The 24,324-nt window shown below is 44.4% G+C and overlaps 1 protein-coding gene across 4 annotated transcripts in view; it reads left to right on the plus strand.

The window, feature by feature from the left end:
• Nucleotides 1–24,324, plus strand: part of DPP6 (dipeptidyl peptidase like 6) — a 2,152,278-nt gene that overhangs the window by 2,089,295 nt on the left and 38,659 nt on the right. For all 4 annotated transcript variants that reach the window (XM_086941474.1, XM_086941473.1, XM_086941476.1 and 1 more), the window contains exons 21-22: nucleotides 13,920–13,974; nucleotides 19,465–19,570. In XM_086941474.1, coding sequence (XP_086797600.1) covers nucleotides 13,920–13,974; nucleotides 19,465–19,570 — 161 coding nt within the window. The remainder of the gene's footprint in view (nucleotides 1–13,919; nucleotides 13,975–19,464; nucleotides 19,571–24,324) is intronic.

The following is a 24,324-nucleotide window of genomic DNA, read 5'->3' on the forward strand; positions in this document are numbered from 1 at the left end:
AGATAGGTGTACTTGTGGAAGGAGGATGCCTACTGAATGAAGCTCTGCAGCAGGAAACGGGGCATTTAAAGGAGGGGTTTGAGGCCAATTCAATAAAGTGAAAGAACTGACTCAAAGAGATAATTGATAAGCTCAGTGCATTGCCTGCAAGATTATGTGAGGGTGAATCAACCTCAAGTCAACTTCACTGCCAAAAAGTAAGCGCTCTTTGTTCTATGAACCTTGCTTCACACGTCAGGTTACCTAATTTCAAGAAATACATAATGACCTCCAAGGAAGCAACAAAGTTATTGGGTGCTGAGCTCAGGGGGCGCTACATTTTGTATTATATTTTGGCGAAAAAAAGCACCTGCTGCAGAAATCCTTATGTGACCAATACTTTTCAAGCAATAATACATATGTCAATGTAAATCTGGTGATTAATATACCTGCTGGAGAGATTGACTGATCAGAAAGTAGGGCAGAGGGTTGATGTGCCCCCTGCAAAGCACATGTAACATACAGATCATAGATCTGTATTTTGTGTAGATAGCTCAGGAGGTTACTGCTTTTGTTATTTTTTTGCTTTCTTTTCAAAAGTTACAATCCTCCCACTGTAGCACAGTCAGCTATAGACTTTCATCAAAGAGATGCAAGCAAGCTCTAAGGTATGTGTTTAGAGCCTCATGTTTTTTTCTCAGTCTTTTGTTATCATAAAGTTGGTTAAAAAAAAGGGTGTTTTAGGATAGAAATGCATTTTTATTAGTACAGCCAACCACTGTGTTACTTTTTAAACCCTGGGGGTGTGCTTCTCCAGACTGAGCACTCTTAAAATATAGTGTTTACCACATGTGACTCCTGCACCTTGTAGTCCTCATTGTCTTATGGAACAATTCCTATACATCGATTGTCACATTTGCATGGTCTGCTTTCTCTCTGTAATGTATTTGTGTGTGTGTGTGTGATGTAAATGTAAAGTGTTCTGACACCCTAAGCTGATATGATTAGAGCTATAAAAGAAATTAAATACATATGAGATGGGGTATGGGGAGATGAGGTACACCCTTGAAGTGTTATAGTGCAGTAATCTGTTTAGAAGGAAGTCATTGAGGAGTGCCAATAAAGAATGTCGCATCAGTCGCCCCCAAACCTAAAGCCGCCCCTGATCCAAAGAATCTGAAGTTGAAAGGAGGTTTCTTAGGTTCAGGTGCCCTAATACTGCCCAGATAGTGCATCCGCTGCCAAGGCTGCAAGTGAACCATATTTACTCCACCCCGAGAAGGTTCAATGTTTGATTCCCTATACTGCTGAATGTTTCCTGGCAGAATTTACACTCTTTCAACAGCAACAGCAATTGTGGGGCTTCAAAACTACACTTTTAGGAACGCCTGGGAACATCAGGTCCCCACTAATATTTTTACAAAGCCGAACTAAGGGGTCAATTAGGATGGCGGAGGGACAAAGTCCGTCCGCCATCCTGTAGGGGGACGGGACCGTCTGCCACAGGGGCGGAGATCCCGTGCCTCGAATTAGGATGCATCCGTCCCAGTGGCGGGTGCATCCCGCATTTTTAACATAGTGGCGGGCATTGCTGAAATCACCGCCCGCCGCAATGCTAAAAATGCATGTTGTGCCTTTCAAAGCACAACATGACAGGCACTGCGCGGTGCCTGCCATGTTGTATTTTGAAATGCAGGGGGTACCCCTTCCCCCTGGGGGCCCGCAATGGGCCCCCGAAGCAAAGAACGTATGCCTTTTCGTGGCTGCATTGACACCACGGAAAGGCATTGACAACAGCACATCCTAATATGGCTGGTGGTGTCTGATAGACACCGCCACCATATTAGACCTTTTCCGCCTTGCGACCGCCATTGTAATATGGCAGGGGGGAAATAGGTGGCGGACGAGCACGGATGGCAGACGGATGGGCACGGATGGATCGCCACCGCCTGCATGACGGTGGCGATCCGTCCATCATACTAATCAGCCCCATAGTTTGTGTGAACAAAAACAAATAAATAATTGATAATACATTAACTACATGTATTAAATGTAGGTGCCCAAAGTTGTTTTCATAGAGGCCTACTGCCGAATGGCTTGGTTTTCAGATACAAAGACTGCTAAGTAATGATTTCACTTTCACCTCATGCATCAGTCTACTAATACCCGGCACTTTCTATCACTTTACCTCAATTACAGGTGCTTGTTCACCCATGATTCCTCTCTTTGGACCTCATTACGTTGTCGGCAGTAAGACCGCCGTCCGCTACCATGCCAGTAAGGACACCATCTGACAAGCAGTGGTCGATCCAATCGTGGAATTAGGATGGGACAGCTGTGTTGGTGGTTGGAAGGTACTCTTTTACATGGTGACTTGTGCTGTTGCCCAGTAAAGGGGCCACAGCAAAATCTGCCATGTAAAAGAGTACTTTGTGCACATCCATGCACCGTGTGACAGGCAGCATGTGGTGCCTGGCATACGGTGCATGGATGTGAGGGGGTGCACCACATGTGCCCCCAGGGCCAATTTGCTGTGGCCCACGAGGGATGGGGCACTGTTTGGGGCCTGCAAAGTTCCTTTCTGACAGCTTTTTCATGGCGATTGGATCGTTATGAAAAGGCTAAGGGAAAGGGACACAGTAATACCGACGTTGGTACCTACCTTGACACTGCCACAATTCAGAGATTGCTATTCCGACAGCTGCTCCATCGGGATCCATGATCCCGGCAGATGCTGGGTCTTCCCTCCGACAGCTTGTGCGCTGACCGCCGGTATTGAAATCCTTTAGTCGGACCGCAGGGCTGTCGAATTGTCAAACCGCCGCCGACGGCCTGTTGGTGGCGGTCCAACCAACATCGTAATGAGGGCCTTTGTCTCTGTTTTCCTGTTCTTCTCTTCCTTCTTTATTTTCCCATTCCTGCATTTCTCTCCCTTGCTGAGTCAAACTCTGATGGAGAAAAAGAAGTCTCAGCTCCCAAAAACGAGTGCTCCTGCCTCCTGAAACCACTGGCACAAATTAAGCATTAGTGGTGGTGATTAAAAGGCAGCTGTCACTCATATTTCTTTCTGGGTAAATGTCGGATGATTTTCAACCTGCCAAGAAATACATTTCTTTCTGAAAGGTCCCCAAAGCAGGATTGCTTTATAGACATTAGCAGTATTAAGTTTGAAGAATCGCAGGAAAGGACTTACCCTTTACAAAATGACAGCAGTTTCGTTAACAGGCCCATTCCCAGAAAAGAGAGGGAGTTAGCCTCAGCTGTTGTACACACAGTTTCTGCTGAACATACATTTGTGAGACCCCTGGGTGCTGATCTTCACCTTACAACATTGCAACAAATAACTGTAAATGAAATGCGCTAATGAAAACCTGCTACTGATCCAGAGGCTTGTCAGCTCGGCTACCCCAGTGGAGAGTGGGAGGAGGGAAAAACCTGACCCAAATGGATTTTTTGTCTGTATTAAATCGGAAATCGCCCATAATAAAGAAATACTGAATGGAAAAAATGCAAATGTTGAACTCATGCTCTATGTCAAATATGACGCAAAGACAGTGCATAATTATACACAGATTCACCACTTGCATTACATAATTACATATAAAGTCAGTATGTGTTTCTGGTTTATAACTATATAGGAATTTGCATAAACTTGCACAAAAGTACAGTCCATTCTTATGTTCATTAGAAAACATGTGAGGAAATCCTGATATTGAATTTATGGTAAATATAATTTTTTTTGAACATTCAGTTTAGTTCTTCTATTCAGTTTTATTTATTGTATTGTGGTTGAAAAAGAAACTGCATTTGAGAGGCACATTAAGAGTTACACCTCAGGGTGCTCCATTGGCTCCAGATACACAAACACTCATTTCAAACTCCTCACACACACATTCAAGGCATGCAACTTAGGCCCCACCTACCTGAACAGTTGCATCTCCTGCCATCAATCACCCAGACAACTCCTCTCTACAGGACTCCTACTGCTCTCATTCCATGCATACACAGAACCAGATCAGGAGGAGGGACATTCTCTTACATTGCCCCTTAAGGGTGGAACAGCATCCAACTCCATATCAAAGCCTCCTTCTCTCTAAAGTTCAACCAGAAACTGAAGACCTGGCTTTTCAATTAACATACAGTCCATATGCACGGCTGGGCACACGCACCTGGGCACACACACCTGCTCAGCGCCAGGGCACACTTACTGATTGTGCGCTTTACAAATACACATAACTTATGGCCCCTGCAGAGTAATCGCACACTGACATGTGATTTAAAATTAGAAAGACTAAAGAAAAGAGGGCTCATAGCCCTAGGCTTAAAATATTTTAAAAGAAAATGAGTTAGCTAATTTCCAGTTCCTTCTGCGTTTAAGAAGATGCAGTTATCTCATTGAACATGGCAGCAACCTAGGGTGAGTCATAACATTCTGAACTGGAGTGGGTCATAAAATAACTACTCAATACAGTTATAGCCATCATTGTGATGGTGGCCTGAGATGGTCAGCCGGCAACCAAGTCAGTGATTGCCTTTCACTAAAGTGAACTTTTCTTTAAACATTTAGCTTGAAATTCGGAAATGGTGCATTGGACCTTTGCCAAACTCTCTCACAAACTATTTTTAACATTCACAAAGGAGAAAGGATTCCAATTGGAGCCCTTCCATTTTGAGAAGACTCCAACTCAAAAGTCTGTAATTTTTAAATGTTTTGACCCCAGATTTTGTTCACAAAACATTGATATATGATACACTGATACAGTATTCGAGAGGAACTCCTATACCACACTTCTTCAAAATACCAAATCCGTTTAAGGTTGCAGTCCAGTTTTAGGAGTTGGTAAAAGATGTCTGACTTCTAAAGTGAGATTTTTTTATTATAAAAAAAGTTTTTATTTTATTTATTTATTTTGAAAGTTTTATATAGCGCGAACAAGATCTTTGCAGATATCAGAGAGCTTTACAAAGCGGGGAATACAAACAGTAGATTGCATAACCGGCCATTAGGTATAGCGTAGTTGTAGGTAATAAGTGGGGTGGGGTAGGTACATGAGGGAGCATAGTAAAACAGGTACATCAATAATGCAAATAGTACAAATAGGTGTGAGCATAGACAGTCAGGTAAGTCAATAATACAAGTAATACGAATCATCGAGGGGAACGAACAGATAATACAGATCGGTGCAGAGACTTTAAGAATCCACGTTAATAGATCAAGTGTATTTAGCTATGAGGATAGCTTTTACTTCTTTCTTAAAAAGTGCGATGGAGGGGATGAGTCTGGTTTCAGGAGGGAGTGAGTTCCAGATCCTGGGTGCCATTCCTGAGAAGGAGCGTTTATAAGTTTTTTCCTTCCGGAATCTTCGAGGTTTTAGCGGAAGATTGTTTGTGCCTCTAGTGTTTCTAGAACCGCCAGAGATTGTCAGCTTCTGGGTGAGGTATCCGGGTGAGCTCAGGTGTAAAGCCTTGTGTGTCATGCAGGCGATTTTCATATGTATTCTGGCTTTAAAAGGCAGCCAGTTCAGAGATTTTAAGTTAGGGGAGATATGCGAGTGTTTTTTTGACCCAGTGATTAGTCTCGCTGCAGCGTTTAGAGAAGCTCTTAGGGGTGCAGTAGTAGTTAGAGGGAGCCCGCAGAGGGCGATGCTGCCTTATTCTATTCAAGGGATGACTAGTGCTTGTACTGCAGTTTGGAAGTCTTTGGCTGGGAGGAAGGGTTTAAGTTTCCTCAGGGTATTGATTTGGTAGTTCGCTCCTTTAGTTGCCTTGCTGATATGTTGCTGCATGTTGAGATTGGTGTCGAGTGTTTTGCCTAAAGATTTTGCTGAGTCCACGATGGTGGGTTGGACATTGAGTGCAGTTAGGTGTTTAAGCCAAATTTGAGGGGTAGAGATCTTCGCGGGAGGTGAGATCAGAAGGAACTCTGTTTTCAGAGCATTGAGTTTGAGATGATTATCTGCAAGCCAGGATTGGGTGCTTCTGATCGTTGAGTTCAGGAGTACAATGTCTTTGGGGGATTGTAATTTGAGATATAGTTGGGTTTCATCGGCGTACATGTGAAAGAGTACATTGCATGCTTGTAGCAAGGTGGTGAGAGGTTCCATAACTAGGTTGAACAAAGTTGGGGATAGGGAGGATCCTTGGGGGACGCCTAACGATACAGGTATTGGCGAGGACATCAGGTTGTTGTTCTTGAATTTCTGCGTCCTGTTGTGTAGAAAGGAAGTGAACCACTTGAGAACAGTCCCAGATAGACCCATTCTTGTGTTTAAAAGTTCGAGTAAATTCTCATGTTTAACGGTGTCGAATGCTGAGGAGAGATCAAGAAGGATGAGGAGGCAGGTATCATTTTGATCTAGGATTTGAAGGGCGTCGTCAATTATGTGAGTCATAGCAGTTTCTGTACTGTGTCCTGCTCGGAAGCCTGATTGATGAGGGTTGAGGAGATAAAACTGATTAATGTGTTTAGTCAATTGTAGTTGTGCGCATTTTTCCAGGAGTTTGGCTAGAGTGGGAACATTGGTAATGGGACGGTAGTTGTTTAGATCAGATGGGTCGGCTGTAGGTTTCTTTAGTAAATGTGTGACTTGTCCAACTTTGAGGGAGTCAGGGATGGTTCCTTGTTGAAGTGAGCTGTTGATAATTTTAGTCCAGAGTGGAAGGAGCAACGGGGTGAAGTCTTTGACAGCGTTAGCAGGGACTGGACTGTCCAAACTGGACTGTGTTTGACTGTAAGAAATGCTTGCACACCTGGCCCTATGTTCCTCACGACTAAACGGCACTTTAAAAGCATACCGATTTCTGCCTGTAAGAAGACTATCAGCTTTCCCAAATGTAATGGTGCACCTGCAACATTTTTTGTTGCCCAAATGACCCACATCATGTAGAGCAACGAGTCGCCTGGCACAATGTGCAAAAACTCTGACAATTATGGAGTCAAACTCTACTGCTACTGAAAGTAAAAACAATGTGGGTGAGCATTTTTATATATTGCCTTTAGCACCCTGCATATCTTGTATTACCACTATTCAGTCAAGGTCTGTTCACTCATTGGGTTGTCCTGCAAAAATCTGTAGAAACGTAAATAGTTGACCAAATCCATTCTGTTAACCCTAGTTTAATAAAGGCTCCCAACAGTCCTTACACAAAAATTACACTATTTTGATACCTCTCCTTATAGTACATATTTTAATGCATTCGACCAACCTAAGGTTTTTCAGAGCTTTCTCAGCATAGTTGAGAAATGTAAATAGCATGTTCTATCATCCATGCCTAACATACATGTGCTAAGATCCTCTTTGTCCACCAAATGTTATGTTCCCAAAATAAGGGTCCATTTCTTTTTTTTTAATCACTTATTTCAAACCTGTGAACAGGTGAGGGGCCTGCTGATTCAATAGGTTGTTCTTCCAACACAGTCTAGAGATATGTTTGTCACAGGGAGTTCTCTTTCAAATCTAGTTATGAGTTTGTCAGCAACATTTTTGCTGTGCATAATTCATGCATAAGCCTCTGTCTCATTACATTTCTCATGCAGCAAAGTTATATTTCTTTCCTTACAATGAAGCCCACATAACCTCACTTTTGTATTCATTTAGTAAAATATTTAATGCATTGAACAATGCTTAAAAATACTTAGAAGGCTAATCCATAATTATTAGATTGTTAGTGTTTTAAAGGGCATTGGGGCATATTTATCAATCTTTCACACATTGCAGCAAGCCGCCTTGCTACGCTGTATTAAAGGGAAAAGACAGGAATGTGCTGTATCTACCATTATATGGTACATTCCTGTCCTTTCCTAGCACATTTGCCTGCCTAGCGCCAATGCAGGCACTCTTGTGTCAAGTTTCAAGGGTGCCTGCTTTGTAGGCAGGATTGTTTTGTCCAGGAAGGGGCAGCACACATAGAAAGAGAAAGTAACATGGAGAAATAAAGATATTTCTCCTCGTTACACCTCACCTGATTAGACGTATCTTTTTGACAAATTCCCAGGTCTACCACTAATGGTAAATCTGTTAATGTGCCAAAGTCCATTAGTGGATGCATGGAAACACCCACACTCCAACCATGGAATGCCCCTGGGGTAGAGTAACGCAGAGCTGTGATTTGTGCATCCTTTCATTGCTCCAGATTTCTCAAGCCAGGGAGGGCAATGGAAGGTGGCCTTGTGTGGCTTAATAAATATCACATAGGTTCTGTGTTGCCTTTACACGCCTTTGCTTGGCGCAAGGTTGACACATAACAAAAAACAATGGGCCGGATTTATCCAAGTTATGTCCCCTCATTTTTAAAATTTCTAGTTTTACTGATATTCGGACTCTGGGCAATATTCAAATTAGTGACATCTCCTCTATAATATGTACTGTGTTTTGTGTAGAAAAGTGGAGCATTATGTGGTGTGGAAGTTATTCCTTACTGTGTAATATTATCAAAATACCTTAAACGTGGTCCTTGGATTCAAACTAATAAATCCTTAGCTCATTCATGGTTGAGTGGCAAAGAGCAGTCAGGCTTTACTGGAGGAACATGTGTTAAGCATTTCAGAGCACCTTCATGGACAATAAATAATTGACACGACTCAAGAGAAATCTGAAACCAATTTATACACATAGAGTTTATTTAATCTTAATTTAGATATCAAAATGAATGGAATAGCATACTTATAACTGGTGTTATACATTTTAGAAAGAATAGAAAGTCAATGCAAAATATACCAGAATGTTTTTTACATTGCAGTCACTGAGAAAAACCACTAGTGACAATTGGTTACTTGCAAGTCGAGTGGCATTGTACCCATGAAGAGTGAAGGTGATGCGGGTCCCAGGACCAAACCATGAAAGTCAGTTCAATTTTACCTGGCCCATGGAGCCCGGGTGCATAATTGTCCTGGCTGTCCGTGGTGCTGAACGGGTACCACGGGAGAGCTGCTTTTACCACTGAGACAATGCTGTGGGGGGAAACGATGCAAAAGGACAACAATGGAGTGGTTGCTGATGTCGGTCAGAGGTCATATGGAGTTCCCTATTAATGCAGCATCAAGTAAAGGGGTTGATTGCCAGACTGGTGACCAACTGGCCTTGGCAGGAGCATGTAGTGCAAAAATTAAATTTGATGTCCGGGGGTCCCAGGGAGCACGATAGCTGGCTTTAACTTTGTGTAAGGCAGGACTACAGTTCCAACAATGCACCCGTCCATCTGGATTTGGGCGATCCCTTGGAGGGGTCGATAGCCAGTGAAGCTTTGTATCCTGAATGTTGTTTTGCCTGCAGTTTGCAGGGGATGAGTGCCACTGGTCCAGGGGAATCTGACGGTGCTTCAGGCTTCCACAGGAGTGCAGAGTTTTAGCCAAGCAAAAGACAATTGATGGACAGAATGCAGAACAAATCAAAACATTCACCCCCATTCAAGAGATCTGGGTTAAATCCATCATTATTTTGCTTACCATGCCACTCCAGTTTAGACCCAGCCATAAGCAAATCAGTCTTGAACCTGTGCCCCATGGGAACAGTCCAGCCCGCACTGCCAAGCCAGGTCCTTTCTGGACTGGAAAATAGACTCCTAGGACCGGTTTCAGGGTTTTACCCCTCATCTGCCAGGATAGCTTGAATCCAGTGGGTGAGGCTCGAACACGCAGTTTCAGGTCTGTTGCCACAGGGACAAAGTATTCCTCTTTTGCTCTGGTGCGGTGGGCATCAAAGTCCTGTTATCACTGACACAGGTCTCTTTTGGGTCCTTTTGGATGCATGTGTTCAGATCTGAGGCTCTGGTGTCCAGATGGTTACCTTAAATCCTATATTTAGGGGTGTTAGAGGTGAGGTAGCTAGTAGCCAATGGGCAACTAGTCCCTGCAGCTAATCCACTTCTGAAGTGACCACATCCAGAGATGAAGGTCACTTTTTCTACCTGCTACTCCTAAAGATGGCAGAAATCGAATTGGGGGGTGCTCCCTGCATAGCTATTTTCCTACCTGCTCCAGTGCAAATGTACCTAGGGCAGGAGGAGGGCTGTTTCCTCCACCGGGAGTCATCCCTGATGCATATTTGAGGTGGTGCAGCCTTTGAAGCTCACCTTCTTCATGTGCTACTTCACTAGCCTGCTTGGGAGGAGGGAGGTATGATCTCTTTCCTGCGCAAACCTTTCTTCCTGACTCCTGGGAGTGATCACTCTGCCTGGCAAGAGGTCAGAACACTGTCTTGGCGGCAGCAGGCGTAGGGAAGTGCAAGCTGGTCAGACTGAGCACAGTGAAGCTAGGGTAATCAGATAGACAACCTCCTAAGTGCCACCTGGGGGCATGAAATGAGATTCAGGGGGGAGAAGACACGTTATTTGATACCAAACATGACATATTTTGCGGGACCATAATGAAACTACCAACCAACAGAATGCCTGGGTTGCATGGTATCCTATGGACCTCTAACACATATAGTATTTTCTAATGGGGAACACCACTATAGGGACATATAGGCTTGCAGGTATATGTACTGGCTGGGTGCTGAAGACATAAGAAAGTGGAATACCACATATTAGGAGTAGTATGCACTTGTGGTGAGTAAATACCCAAATTCTGTTTCAGTGTGTTGGTTAGGCTAGGTTTTCCAGAAACAGGCCTAATTAAATTAATATCCTTATTTGATATATTTGTCTGTGAAAACACTGGCCAAATGATTCAAAGTTCTTTTCAAATTAATTTCAAAATGTAATTTAACGGTAATAGTAGAGTTGTGATAACTTTAGTGGTTGGGTTGAGCTAGTTTTGGTTCTTAGCCCACTCTGGAGGTTCAACACAAATTTCTGGCTTGGAGTCAATGGCCATGCTGCAAGAGGACAATGGTGTAGTCTCTGAGCCCACAAAGGCAGGGAATTTGTCAGCAAGAAGCCATTTCACAGAGGTTAACCATCTGTGAGTAGGACAGAAACAGTTGGAAGAATAAAGCATAGTCTTCACACTTCCTCTTTTTACTTACAGATGCCAAATGGAACTGGCAGGATGTGCTCGAATTCATTCACAGGTCAATCCTAGACTTTCTGGCTCAAGTGCCAACAGGAGGAAATAAACAAGTGTTGATCCTGACAAACAGATGTATACCTCATTTGAATAGAAGATGAGCATAGGGAGAGACAAAACCCCTTCTGATGGTAGAAAGGGAAATCCATATTGGATTTAGGGCTTCTTGTAATAGTTACAGTAAAGCAAAGGGGAAGTGCTTCAAAAGGAGAAGAGAGTAGGCAGTATCAAGAGCAGAACAATTTCCAACCACTGGCTATTGCTTGTGATAAGGAAGGCACCTCACCAAGTCTCTTCCTCAGAACATTCCTAAACCGGGGTAAATTGCATCTGAAAAAAGAAAACCTTGGCGTGAGAAAAGAATGCTGGAAATCCTGCTAGCACTCATGGACAGGAACTGCTCGCCAAAGGTCAAGTGGTTCACCTCTTGTTTGCCTGCTCCATGGACACAAAAAGTAGAGCTTTTTTGCCATGTGGGACATGGTTCAGTAGAAACGTACAGTAAAGGCACTGAGTGCCATTGATGCCTGCCCTTCTTCAGCTTTCAGCCTTCTCCCATTGGTGGATTTTGACAGTGAAAAAATAAGTCTCCTAGCAGCGAAACATGCTCGGCAGCTACAAAAACTAGCTTTGGCCCTCTGAAAGCTTTTGGTGCCAAAACTCACAGCTTCAGCATGGGCATGACTATTAAGTATTTGACTTCAAGGGACGCTCTGTAGCCTAAGCCTAGACCAGCTAAAGGATTTCACCTCCCAAAAAGTAGACAAAGTTGTGAGGTAAAAGCATTTGCTGGGGCATTCTGCTTGTTTTGCTGAACTTTGGTCCCTTTCAATGAACCTATAATCATGCTTATTAGACTTGGTTGTTAGAAATGGGGGTTCTGGTTGGCCTGGGAATACACCTAAGCCAGGCAGAACACACCACTCAAGTCAGGGCAAGGGAGTTACACACCTGAGATAACCCAGACTGCTCTCCCAAGCTACCAAGGGGGTGAGCAGGGGTTATCACAGAGGCAATGTGTAAAGTGTTTGTGCAGCACACACTCACACCAGTGACACACTAGGCACACCACAAAAAGAGACTCCACCCAAGGCTATATAAAAATACTATAGAGAGGGCAGAATCACAGAAGTGAGAAACCAAATAGGCTGTTTGTCACTACCAGGACATGCCACACAGTTAAGGCACATGTCCTACATTTTACCTACACCTCACCTTGCCCATAGGGCTAGCTAGTGCCTACCTTAGGGGTGACTTATGTGTAGTAAAAGAGGAGTTTGAATGTGGCAACTACTTTGTATGCCACGTCACTGCGGCGGTACACTGCGCACGCAGGCCCGGCAGAGGTCTGAGACGGGTTTGAAAGGGTAGTTCGGTGGGTGGCGCAAGCAGCGCGACAAGCCCACTAGTAGCATTTAATTTACCGACCCTGGGAATATGGGATACCACTGTACAAGGGACTTACAGGTAAACTAAATATGCCAAACATATAGACCAAGTTTACAAGAGAGAGCACATGCACTTTAACACTGATCAGCAGTAATAACAGGTTAGAAACAATACAGGAGAAAGGCAAAAAGTTCTGGGATGACCCTGCAAAAAGGGCCAAGTCCAACACTTCTCAACTGAGACTTTAATTTGTCCTTTCCTTTTTCTAGGCAGTTCAAATATGTGCATGTTCAGCTCCCCTATCTTTTGTGATGTATTTTATCTATTTTTCGAAATTGCTTCAGGAAATGTACTTTAATGTTACTTTTTTTCATTTAACACAAACTTCGCTGGTGAATTGTGCAATAACTTCCATTTGCTGAGAAGCGGTTCTTTGGGTCTAGAATTGAGGCATAACCGTGGTGTGTTTATTAAGTTGTTAAGGATTCTCCATTCCCAAATTAATAACCCACTTTTTGACATCCAGCAAACAGTGTAAGTGATACTTTAAGTAAAAGCTAGCTTTAGAAGAAGAAATAAAATCATAAGAATGTATAGCTTGAAAAAAATTAAGCGAAAATCCTCGATTGGATTTGCGGTAAGTATTATGGCTGGAGTCAGTGAACAGGAGACTTTACGTCCTCTAATACTTTAGTGATTTAATTGTATTTCATATTAAATCATTTAAGCCTTCTATTTGATTGTCTATTTGACTTTATTTTGCTTCTTGAGCATTGCTCTCAATCAAAAGCTAACATGTCCAGCGTCCTTAACGGATTACCACAATTTATGAAATTTCCTCTTAGTTGCTTACTGTTTATTTAGTTGCTTTTTATATCTTCAGCCTATTTTAACTAACATTTCATCTTTATAGATTAGACTGTTGTGAGACAAATCAGTAGTACCCCATGCGAATTCAAAAACGTTTTATTCCTTAAATTGATATGATTTCTTTCACACTGATAGGCAGTCTTGTTTCGTCTTCATTTTCTTAAAATATTTAATGTACCTTTTGAAATATTCAGCTAATCTTATAAAGTTTAGGTTCCAACATCCACGGCAATCTACATTATTTTTGCTTGTTTAATGGTGGGATATTCTTGCACAATTGCTGTAAGCTGAAAAAAAAACCTTGACATGATGGCAGGGCTTGGAAAGGTATTGGATAGGAAAATGATCCGCGGCCCTTCTGTGATACTATTATGCCCCGGGGGCACATGCGCCCGTTGAGCCCCGGGGGCACAATGTATAATACGGTCCCAGGTGTGCTGTTGTTGATGTGTATTGTCAATCATTTTATAGGATTAATTGTGGCTTCCATGGTGACAAACCCAGTGCAAGTCCTAAATGGATACAGGTGCGAGAGTCAACAGTGTCTGTTGAAAACATATGTATTTCCCCCCTTTGTGTATAACAACATAATCCGCTTTCAATTTAGCAACAGCTGTTACAATGATAAAACTGAATGTACTTTAATAACGAATATATCTCTTTGCTTTCTCAGCTCAATGTTAAAAGAGCAGTACGTGGACAAGCAGCGAATTGGTGTTTTTGGAAAGGTAATAATTGACGTTTGCTATGTCTTGCTATTGTGTTACATAGTCTACCATTTTTATTTTATTTGTATTTTATCTTGTTTTTAAATAGTTTAAACATTTCATAGAGCAATGCTGTACATTGAATCAATACAGTAGAAGTTGTATATTTTGGGCTATTTACATAGTGGGTGATGCCATTAGTTACTAAATGGTAGATAGAGGCAATACACACATCTGATTGGAGAAATCACATATGGCAAGTAGCATAGCCGATCAAAAGCAACAAAAACGGTGTACTATGGTAAATAATAATATCTATAATGGCAAAAATAGAATTTGGCCTCTGTTCGGGTAAAGCTATATAATTGAATATTTCTAAGATGAATCCTGCTCGTTTTTTTAATCAAAGTTCAAGTGAAAGGAGAGAAAAAATATACAGAGCCGCTTTTAACCCCTTCCATGCTGGTGACGAACCCCAGCCGTCACGCTCTGCGGCGCTCGTGTGCTGATGACGGCTGGGGTTCGTCACGGCCCCGCCCTGTTCTTTTGTTTACCGCACAGCGGCGGAAACGGCCCAGCATGGAAGGGGTTAACGTCTTAGGAGCAGTGCATTGGACACGTGGTATACAAAAACATGTTTTATTTGATTCTTGTGTGCACAGCTTCAAATTGAAAATCCACTTTCAAAGTGCATACGCGTTTTTGTATTTCTTTCTCAGGTCTGAAAGCATTTTTTAACACTAAACTATCTTGACCTATGTAGAGAGTGATCACTGAAAAAAACAAGCGGTTATGCTTAAATCAAACAGCAAAACAAGTTTATTATCAGTTCTTAAGAGTTTTGAGTGCAACATTTGATAAAAGTGCGTCATGATAAACCCAAACTTCCTCAAGTTTGTTGAGCACCATTATGGTAAATCAAAGTTGGGGGCTGGGGGGTGCTCCAGTGGCGGCTGGCAGGGAACGGGGTTGGACGGGCTGTGGGGAGAGGGAAGGGGGGGGGGTCAAAAAACAAAGTGTAAAATGAAAACAACTTACCTTTTTATGGCCGCCATCTCTCTTCTTCCTGGTACTTCTCAGAAGCAAGAAACACACAGGCTCCCTAGCCAATCAGCGTTGTGATTGGTCTAAGCGCAGTGGTTCGTGCTCAGATGGGGCCTGGGAGCCTGGGCATGCTCCCCACCTGGTGGGGACCAAGCAAAGTGCGCATGATAGTTTGGCCAAACAGTGATGGGCACTTAGAGTGTGCCCACCTCTCCTCCCCATGACCCCCAGCCCGGCCCTAACCTAGCTCCATAGTTACAAAAAATGAAATGATAATAAAAAAGTTTTTATCATTTTATTTTTTCCTTTTTTCACTGCTCAGAAACAGTGGAGTGGCGCTCCTCCGCCTTAGCCGAGGAGCAAACCCTGGGGTGCTCGAGGACAATCAGAGATTACTCTGGGCCAATTGTGTCAACACAGGTCTTTCATCTTAGGTGTCCTTGTGCACATGTGTTTTGGATCCTTGTTCTGGGGACAAAGTACCCCTTTCAGCGCTTGACATGCAGGTCGCGGGGCAGAACAGTTCAAGTCTGACTAAGGGAAGTGCTCTGAGATAGTAACTCAGCAATGCGCAAAATAGCACCCATTAAATCATTGGTTCTTTGTGACTTTTCTTCTAGAACAGTAAAGTACTTTAATACTCGCAGAACTAAATATTACTCACCAAAATAAAAAAATATTAATAAAATGGAAAATTAGAAAATCAATTGGAACTCCTCCTAAACTGCATTTTCTGCATACTGTGTTCCCTAGATGAAGGTCCCAGTGCACAAGTAAACCCAGACTTGAACTTGTACTCAAACAAGAACATTGTCTTTGCACGCCTATTTCAACCAATGAAGAGGTATGTAGTTAGGAAACTATGCGCAGATCAGGCCTACAGACATTATTACATATTGTATCAACAAAACAAGCAATGTATTGTTTCCCTAAGCGCAAGGAATAATTGCCAATCATTATCAAAAAGCCAGACCTATTGACTTTTTGACAGTTGGATCAGCAATCCAACATGGACCTTTCAACTATGGGTGGGCAAAACTTGCAGAATTTGACTCTGTGGAATGCCGCAGAGTTACATAAAAACGCCAACGGGCATAAAATATGAGGATCTCGCTGTGTGCACTGTAATTTAGTGCCAGTAGCACGAGCAGCACTGAAAAATCAATGCCAACGGCACCATGGGCTGTGCAAGAGCACATATCCATTCAAGTTGAAAATCTACATGAGCTGCAGCAAATCTACTTGAGAAGCAGCCTTTGACCGTGACCGCTCACAACCATGAGCCACAGCTTGTGTTAGAAAATCACGCTTAGCGACGCCAAAATCTCACTCGTGCTGCCAGCTTGCATTTCTGGAGCCTTGTACTGAACAAATTCTGCAATGCACCAGTTGGTAGAAACTGGCTGGAACTCTGCATTACAAGAGGAACGTGGAATCGCCAAATTCCGCCAATTAAGTGGGTGGAATGAAACATTCTGCCCAACCTTACTCTCAACATCAGGGAGCAGGAAACACACATCATTACCACAATTATTAAAATTGCCTTTAATTATCCCAAGGACGTACCTAAATTGATACATCTACTTTTACACTATTCAACTTCTTTTTTATCTCTGCACATTGGGCACTTCTGGAGGCCGGCTAATGCTGCTCCTTATGGCGTCCAGAGCACAGTTCACAGTGTCCCAGCCTCATGCATACCTACCCTCCAGGTTCAGGTGTGTAACTACTGATTTAAAGGCTAGTCTCTCGCCTCCCAAATTCTGTATGCAAAAACCTGATTCCTCTACAGGCTTCTGAAGACAGGGAATGGTCTTGTGTGTCTAGGAGTTACAGAGTATGCACTTCCAGTACCCTGCTCCTGCAGGCCAGTACACAAAAATGTTTCTCATGCTCTCCCGCCTGCCATAGCAGTTTCTCCAAGCTCCTCACAGGTGAGGAAAAAAACATAACTATATTATGGTTTAGTCCCAGTACATGACAATAGACCCGGTTCAAGCCTCAATAGAATGTCTTCTTCTAAAATGTTGGCATGTTTGCAGCCCCTCTGGATCACCCAGAACAAAAAATGTGCAATTTATTTTAAAGCCCACTGACTTCATGGAAGTGCTTTTGCCCTGAGTACTTCTGGCTCATACAGCCTCTTCATTTGGTAAATCCTTCCTCTTCTCTATCGCCCCTTCCGGTCACTGAAACACTCTTGAGAGTGTTTTGAACATTTACTGTTGGTTTCACTCACAGTACCACAATACTGACCCCAGAGCGTCCTAAGGCAGAGCGAACAGTTTTATATTGTCTCTGTAGCCAGCTAGTCCATACAGCTAACCAGGTGTCAATGGGGACCCTAACATGAGTAGGTCCCTGAAATGGAAATGTAACCACAATTTGGCAGCTTGTGGAGTGCCAGGCACTCCAACTCTCAGGGAACCTGCATAGAAGACTTTCTTTCCATGTTTGTGTGGCTGGCTTCTTCTTAGATATCGTATACGGTGATGCACTGCATACCCCTCAGTGCCCTTACATACTAATGTAATGCAAGTACTTAAACCTTGAAATGTTTCCATCCATAGTTGCATATAGCTCATCCCATAGGAGTTGCTTTCCATCCACTGTAAGTTGGTCCCATCTTTGAATGCCTGCTGACTTCTAGACCCTCTTCAGGGACTAAGCCTAGGGTTAGGTTACCTTTCAGTGCTTAATTTGAGCTGATGCTTTCCGTTGCTTGGCACCGGCACTTAAGTGATGGCATTGTAATCTAAGTTAGAGATAAAAACAACAGCTGTTTACTAATTCAATCAATGTGCTTTAAAAACTACTATAACCTACTACCCAAGCCAGTCTTAGGTTTGAGGGCCCGGAATAGGCTGAACGTTCGCACTTGTAGCAGTGTGATGGTTGGTAGTTGTGTAGGTTCTGTCATTTGCAGCGCTGGCAGCGACAATGCACTGTGCAAGCTGCAGTGCCCTCCCGACAAGGGGCCTGGCACGTATTTACTTTTCTTTTTTTCTACATAAATTAAACACTGGTTGTACAGCTCCAGTACATCCCTGACATACAACAGTACAAGCACTCCATCCACTTCAGCAATCAGATGTGAAGTCTCCTGGGAATGTCTGTTTAGCAGCATGACTCTACCATCTATAATGCCCTCCCCATTAACCTACATTTCGATGCACATTTGCTGCCTTTCAGAGAAGATCAGCAACACATATGTGCATTAGCGCATGCTCTATAAGCACAAGCTGCCTTGACTCTGCCTTTGGTCATTCTGCTTGAGACCGGGAGCATACTGGGATGGAAATGTTGGGCAACAAACTATTCCTCGTTTTAGGAAAAGTCGACTATAACTGTGTCACATGCATTTTTTTTCAAGGAGTAATTGTGAAAAATGTGAAAGTATGAAACATAATTGCCTAGTTTACGCCTGACACACAATGTACGAAACATGACTGAGAAGCCACTTTGTAGACACAGGATGGTAAAATGAAAGGAAGTAAAACTTATATATCATGGCAAATATTAGAACTTTCGAAACTGCATTTTTAACTGCATGTTTCATTTTACGAGTATTTTTTAGAGAAAATGTGCTGTAAAACCGATTTGTTTACATGAATTTTTTTTAATGCAAGGAAAATGCTCCCAGTCCTCTCTGTTAATCTGTTAGCTTGGCTCCCTCCGTCCTTGCGATATACCCCAGTGCAGTGCACACAATTGTGCATACATTTAAGACATGGCTTTTTTCATAAAAAACATACACCATTTATACAAGGTGGCGTCCTAAGTCAGGTTTGTATATGCTTCTTGCGCACATATATGCTTACAGTCCTTATGCGTTCAGCTTCGTGCATAGAATGATGAAATGCAGCTTCGTGCATAGAATGATGAAATGCAGCTTCCTGCATGGAATGATGAAATGCAGCTTCCTGCATGGAATGATGAAATGCAGCTTCCTGCATGGAATGATGAAATGCAGCTACGACACACTTTGAGCTCACTGACTGACTTCTCTGATCTTCACGCACAACATGACTACCGAATAGTTCTGCAATGCCATAGTAACGCCATATTGTGCATAAAGTGTGTAAATAGTAGGTGTATACTAATTGCTTAGTTCAAACATAAATCCTACTACCTCTTTAGGTTACTGAAAGTTGGTAAGCGTGCACCAATCAGTAGCCAAATGCGGCACGTTCTGATGTTATCAACGGATACGTCAGAATTAATCTAATTTAATAAAGAATTTTCTCTCGTTTTTCAGTGATCAGGATTTTATACTGCAAGCTTCGATGGCTGTTCATTTTCTGAACATTATGTAAAATATAACAAAACAATTCACCTGTATTCTTTTCAAGCTAATCCTTTCTTTGTTTAACAAAAATGTTGCTAATTATTGACTGATGTCTATAGTTGACGTGCGTTTTGATTTCTCCTCTGAATTGTGCTCTAACAAATGGTCTTCACTTGCAGGATTACGGGGGATATCTCAGCATCCTGCTTCTCACAAGCAGTGAGGAAAATCCACTGTTCACCTGTGGCGCGGCCGTGTCTCCCATTGTAGATTTTAAATTATATGGTGAGCATTAAAATTACGTTTTCTCTCCATCAGTGAACTATCAAAGGTCTTGACTGGCAGGGATTACAGCATTAATAACGTGAGTTGGCACACGCCAAGTGACTTGTATATTATGAACCAGAAATATGAGGAGGCAGCGGTGTCGTTATGCGTCAGTTAATAGCCAGTGAGCACGTCTGTGAAATGTAAGATGACATTTGCTGGTACAAGTGAAATGGAGCGCAGCGCATAGGTCAGTCGTACAGTAACAGCCTCCGTGATATCCCCCTGCATGCACAACAGTCCACGGTGCAGAACCCCGGCTTGGATGGAATGTGTCAAAAATAAATCCCACGGCATGTCTGAAATACATATATCCACCAAAAAACTCCCAGATTAATATTTTTACTATGTACGCAAAACACCACCCCTTAAAAAAGGGGCCAGTTTGGGTGAAGGGACTTGCATAGTGCAGCACTGCAACCTGGATAATCTCAAGGGGCTTCCAGTATAGATGGCATACAAAGTGCACTCTCCCCCCAATGCATGCATTAAAAAGCAGGGGCGTAACACAGGCCCCCGCAGCCCCTGCGGTGCGGGGGGGCCTCCCAGCTCCAAGGGCCCCCTCGGGCCCCCCTCACTCAGTTTCCGTGGATCCTCAAGTCTGTGTGCGCAGGCGCACCATTTAATTCATGATTGAAGTTCAATCATGAATTAAATGGTGCGCACCGAGGCGGCCTCCCCATTATTTAAATGGATGCGGTGCAGTTTTGGTACCGAGGCCTCTAATTGGGTGGTAATGGTGGTGCGCATGCGCATGCCCGGGCCCGGGCCCCGGTGGGGTGGGTCCACAGGAAACTTTCACCTCTTGGCGCGCAGGATGGTGAATTCAACTGTGGAAGAAGAGTCGGACTTAAAATGAAATGAAGCAACAGCGGACCTGGGGGGGCCCTGGCCTGCAATTGCTGCTGATTCACAGGTAAGACAGATAGAAGAAAACTTAGTAGAGGATTGCCAACGCCTGTTCCTTCACAAAAATGACAAACTCTTCCGATATGAGAACCACTTTAACTTATTCCAAGAGCGAGTGGGCGGGTCTGATTGTCTGCTGGCTAACTCATATATATCTCAGAGGATTTGCGTCTGACTTTCCTACTTTGCCTCTGATGTCCGCTGCCTGGTGATGCTCCAGCTGCCAAGTGTTATTGTCTGTCTGCCCCCCCCCCCCCCCGTCCCCCTTTTACTCTCTGACTCTTGCTTCTGGCTCTGAAGCAGCAGCAGGAGGAGGGAGGGGCGGCAGAGAGACATTCGGAGGACTGAGAAGGCAGCTGAGAGTCCACCGGATGAGGGAGGGGCAGGAAAGAGGCCAACATCGGAGGAGAGGCCAGCTGATGAGAGAGGTAAGGCATCAGAGACTCCAGTTAAGGAGGGGAGGGCCTCCAGCCCGGGCCAGGTGAAAGTAAGAGCAGCAGAGAGGCCATTGGAGGGCCGATAGGTCAGCTGAGAGAGAGAGAGGCCATTTGACGAGGTACAGGGAGCCGGTCAGTAATGAGAGGCCAGCTAATAGGAAGAAGCAACAGCGGAGCAAATGGGAACCAAGAGGCCAGCCATAGTTGCCAAGGTTTCAGATTGCTATATGTGACATTTTCATAATTCCAATGCAATTATGAGTGACATTTTCAACGACTATGAGTGACACTTTATTGTAATCAAAATTAAGCAATTTAGACAATGGAAACGTAAATATCACAAATGATACCCACTGGAGCAACGAGAAACTCCAAGAAGATTTTAAAACTTCAGCAAAGCATCAGGAATGGAAGAGCACTTAGATGAGAATGTGCAAGGCACTCTGCTTCTAAGGACGTCATGACACTGACTGACCCCTGCCATCTCCAGCCCTCCCTGAGTTCTGAGGCGCTCCCTAAGTGGAGAGAGAGAGCGGAGAGGGAGTAGAGAGAGTAGGGAGAGAGTAGAGAGATTGGAGAGAGAGTAGAGCGAGAGAAGGGAGAGTAGAGAGAGAGTGTGGGGAGAGAGTGGAAAGAGTAGAGAGAGTGAGAGGCAGTGGAGAGACAGTGGAGAGAGAGGCAGTGGAGAGAGACTAGAGAGAGAGTAGAGAGAGTGAGAGACTGGAGAGACAGTGGAGGGAGAGAGACAGTGGAGGGAGAGACAGTGGAGGGAGTGACAGTGGAGGGAGTGACAGTGGAGGGAGTGACAGTGAAGGGAGAGACAGTGGAGGGAGAGACAGTGGAGGGAGAGACTGTGGAGGTAGAGATTGTGGACAGAGTTGAGAGAGAGAATGGAGAGAGAGAGATAGAGTGGAGAGAGAGTAGAGACTGACTGACTCAGAGTCTGAATATGACTGACGGAGAGAATGACTGGCTGAGAAACTGACAGAGAGAGATAGAGACTGACTGACTGAGAGAGACTGACTGACTGACAGAAAGAGAGAGATAGAGAGACTGACTGAGAGAGACTGACTCACAGAGAGAGAGAGAGAGAGAGAGAGAGAGAGAGTATGTGATGGAATTGGGGTCAAAGTGTGTATGAAGCTATGCAATGCCTCTTAAGATTGCTATTGTCTACTAATAAAAATGTATTATCGAAATGTGCTCTTTGTAGTTACATCTGCTTTTGAAATACTGCATTGTCGCACTGTCTAATGTTTTAACCACTTCGCTGCGGCGGCTATTCCGCCTCAGCACTAAGGGGGAGGTGAGGCCGCGCGGCGGTCCCGTGCTCGTGACGGAACCGCTCCGTCACTGCCCTAAGGTGAGCTGTGCTTGTGACGGAACAGTTCCGTCACGGACCCGCCCGCCCATTAGAACATCAGCGCAGGTGCGGAATTCGCGCCGCACAGGCGCGGCGAGCGGGCCGTGACGGAACCGTTCCGTCACCAGCACAGCCCACCCGAGGCTCGTGAGGGAATGGTTACCGTCACGAGCATGGGAGGGGTTAAAACAGAAACGAGAAGGAGCAGTGGATGCACTTTTGTCAAAACTGAACGATGAGTGGGCCCGATGTATATCATGACAGGAGTCTGCATCAGGAAACCCACCTAAAATTGGGCAAACTTCCCCGGCCTACTAATGGCAGGGACCCTGTAATGAATGGACCGCCACCTTTGATATCCTGCTGGCAGACTAAGCCCAACCTTTAACTCCATCGTCCAGTGTTAATTATAACTGCTGTAAAGGTGACAGTGGCGTAACAATCGCCCCGCATCCCCTGCAGTATGACGGGTCGCTGGCCTGAGAGCTCTAGACTGGCTCGGAGGATGGGAGGGGGGGCCCCCTCCATGTAGTTTGCAGGGGGGCCCCCTCAAGTTTCGTTATGCCACTGTTAAAAAGAGGTGCCCCCTTCAACAATTAAGCTCGGGAGTCTTGCTTGATTTTCTGCAGTGTGCATGTTTATTAAAAAGAAGTTCACAGGTCAATTACTTCATTGACCTCCATTTCTTTATTTAAAGTCCAAATTATTTTTACATCACAGTATTAAGAAACTCACATTTATATACAGATACACTCTTTTACCGCCCATTCTCCAATGGGCATTTGGTTTAACTTCGGGTTGCGCCAGCAGGCCACAACCAAGATAGCCTGCTCTCTTTAAGTTAACCCCCTTCCGGTCAACAGAGCCGCAGGAGAATAATGTGCCCCCACTTGGGCAACCAGCGGCTTCCGGGGTAGGGCTGGAGAAGCCAAGGCCACCAGCAGGTCAGCCCCAACTCTCCCGCCAGCCCGGAGTCCACGATGATTTAGAAAACCTGTTCAGAGGTAAAACTGTCACTGGACAAGAAGTTCCCGTGGTATTCTTGTCCGGAACCCCGCTACTGCCCTGCCTGAAGTCCTAATTTTTAGGGATGGGTGGGTGCCTTCTTCACGCGACGTCCGACTCCTGGCGGTCAGCGGACAAAGAGGGGGTCCCTAAGATAGACGCAGGCTTTTAAGCCTCGCGCCCTTCAACTACTTTCGGGGGCGTTAATAAGCCCCGCTTCCATTGGTCTTCGTCCATCTTCACTTCCGGGTCGGCTGACCCGGAAGTGAATCCCTGCCGGATCGGCCCTTTGGCTGCCACTAACGACGCCACTCCCCGAAGGGGGGTGGCGCCTTGCATAGATGGCATACAAAGTGCACTCTCCCCCCAATGCATGCATTGAAAAGAGATGCCCCCTTCAACAATTAAGCTCGGGAGTCTTGCTTGATTTTCTGCAGTGTGCATGTTTATTAAAAAGAAGTTCACAGGTCAATTACTTCATTGACCTCCATTTCTTTATTTAAAGTCCAAATTATTTTTACATCACATTATTAAGAAACTCACATTTATATACAGATACACTCTTTTACCGCCCATTCTCCAATGGGCATTTGGTTTAACTTCGGGTTGCGCCAGCAGGCCACAACCAAGATAACCTGCTCTCTTTAAGTTAACCCCCTTCCGGTCAACAGAGCCGCAGGAGAATAATGTGCCCCCACTTGGGCAACCAGCGGCTTCCGGGGTAGGGCTGGAGAAGCCAAGGCCACCAGCTGGTCAGCCCCAACTCTCCCGCCAGCCCGGAGTCCACGATGATTTAGAAAACCTGTTCAGAGGTAAAACTGTCACTGGACAAGAAGTTCCCGTGGTATTCTTGTCTGGAACCCCGCCACAGGGCGAGGCGCTTACTGGCGGACTCGACCTCCCCCCCCCCCGCACTCGAGAGCTTCGGAGATGGCTCCTAAGACTGTTTGTATAAAGATCTCAGTGCCCGCCTCTGAAAGGTGCACTCCATCCTTCGC

The sequence above is a fragment of the Lissotriton vulgaris genome, chromosome 10, assembly GCF_964263255.1.
Source record: "Lissotriton vulgaris chromosome 10, aLisVul1.2, whole genome shotgun sequence".
Taxonomy (NCBI): Eukaryota; Metazoa; Chordata; class Amphibia; order Caudata; family Salamandridae; genus Lissotriton; species Lissotriton vulgaris.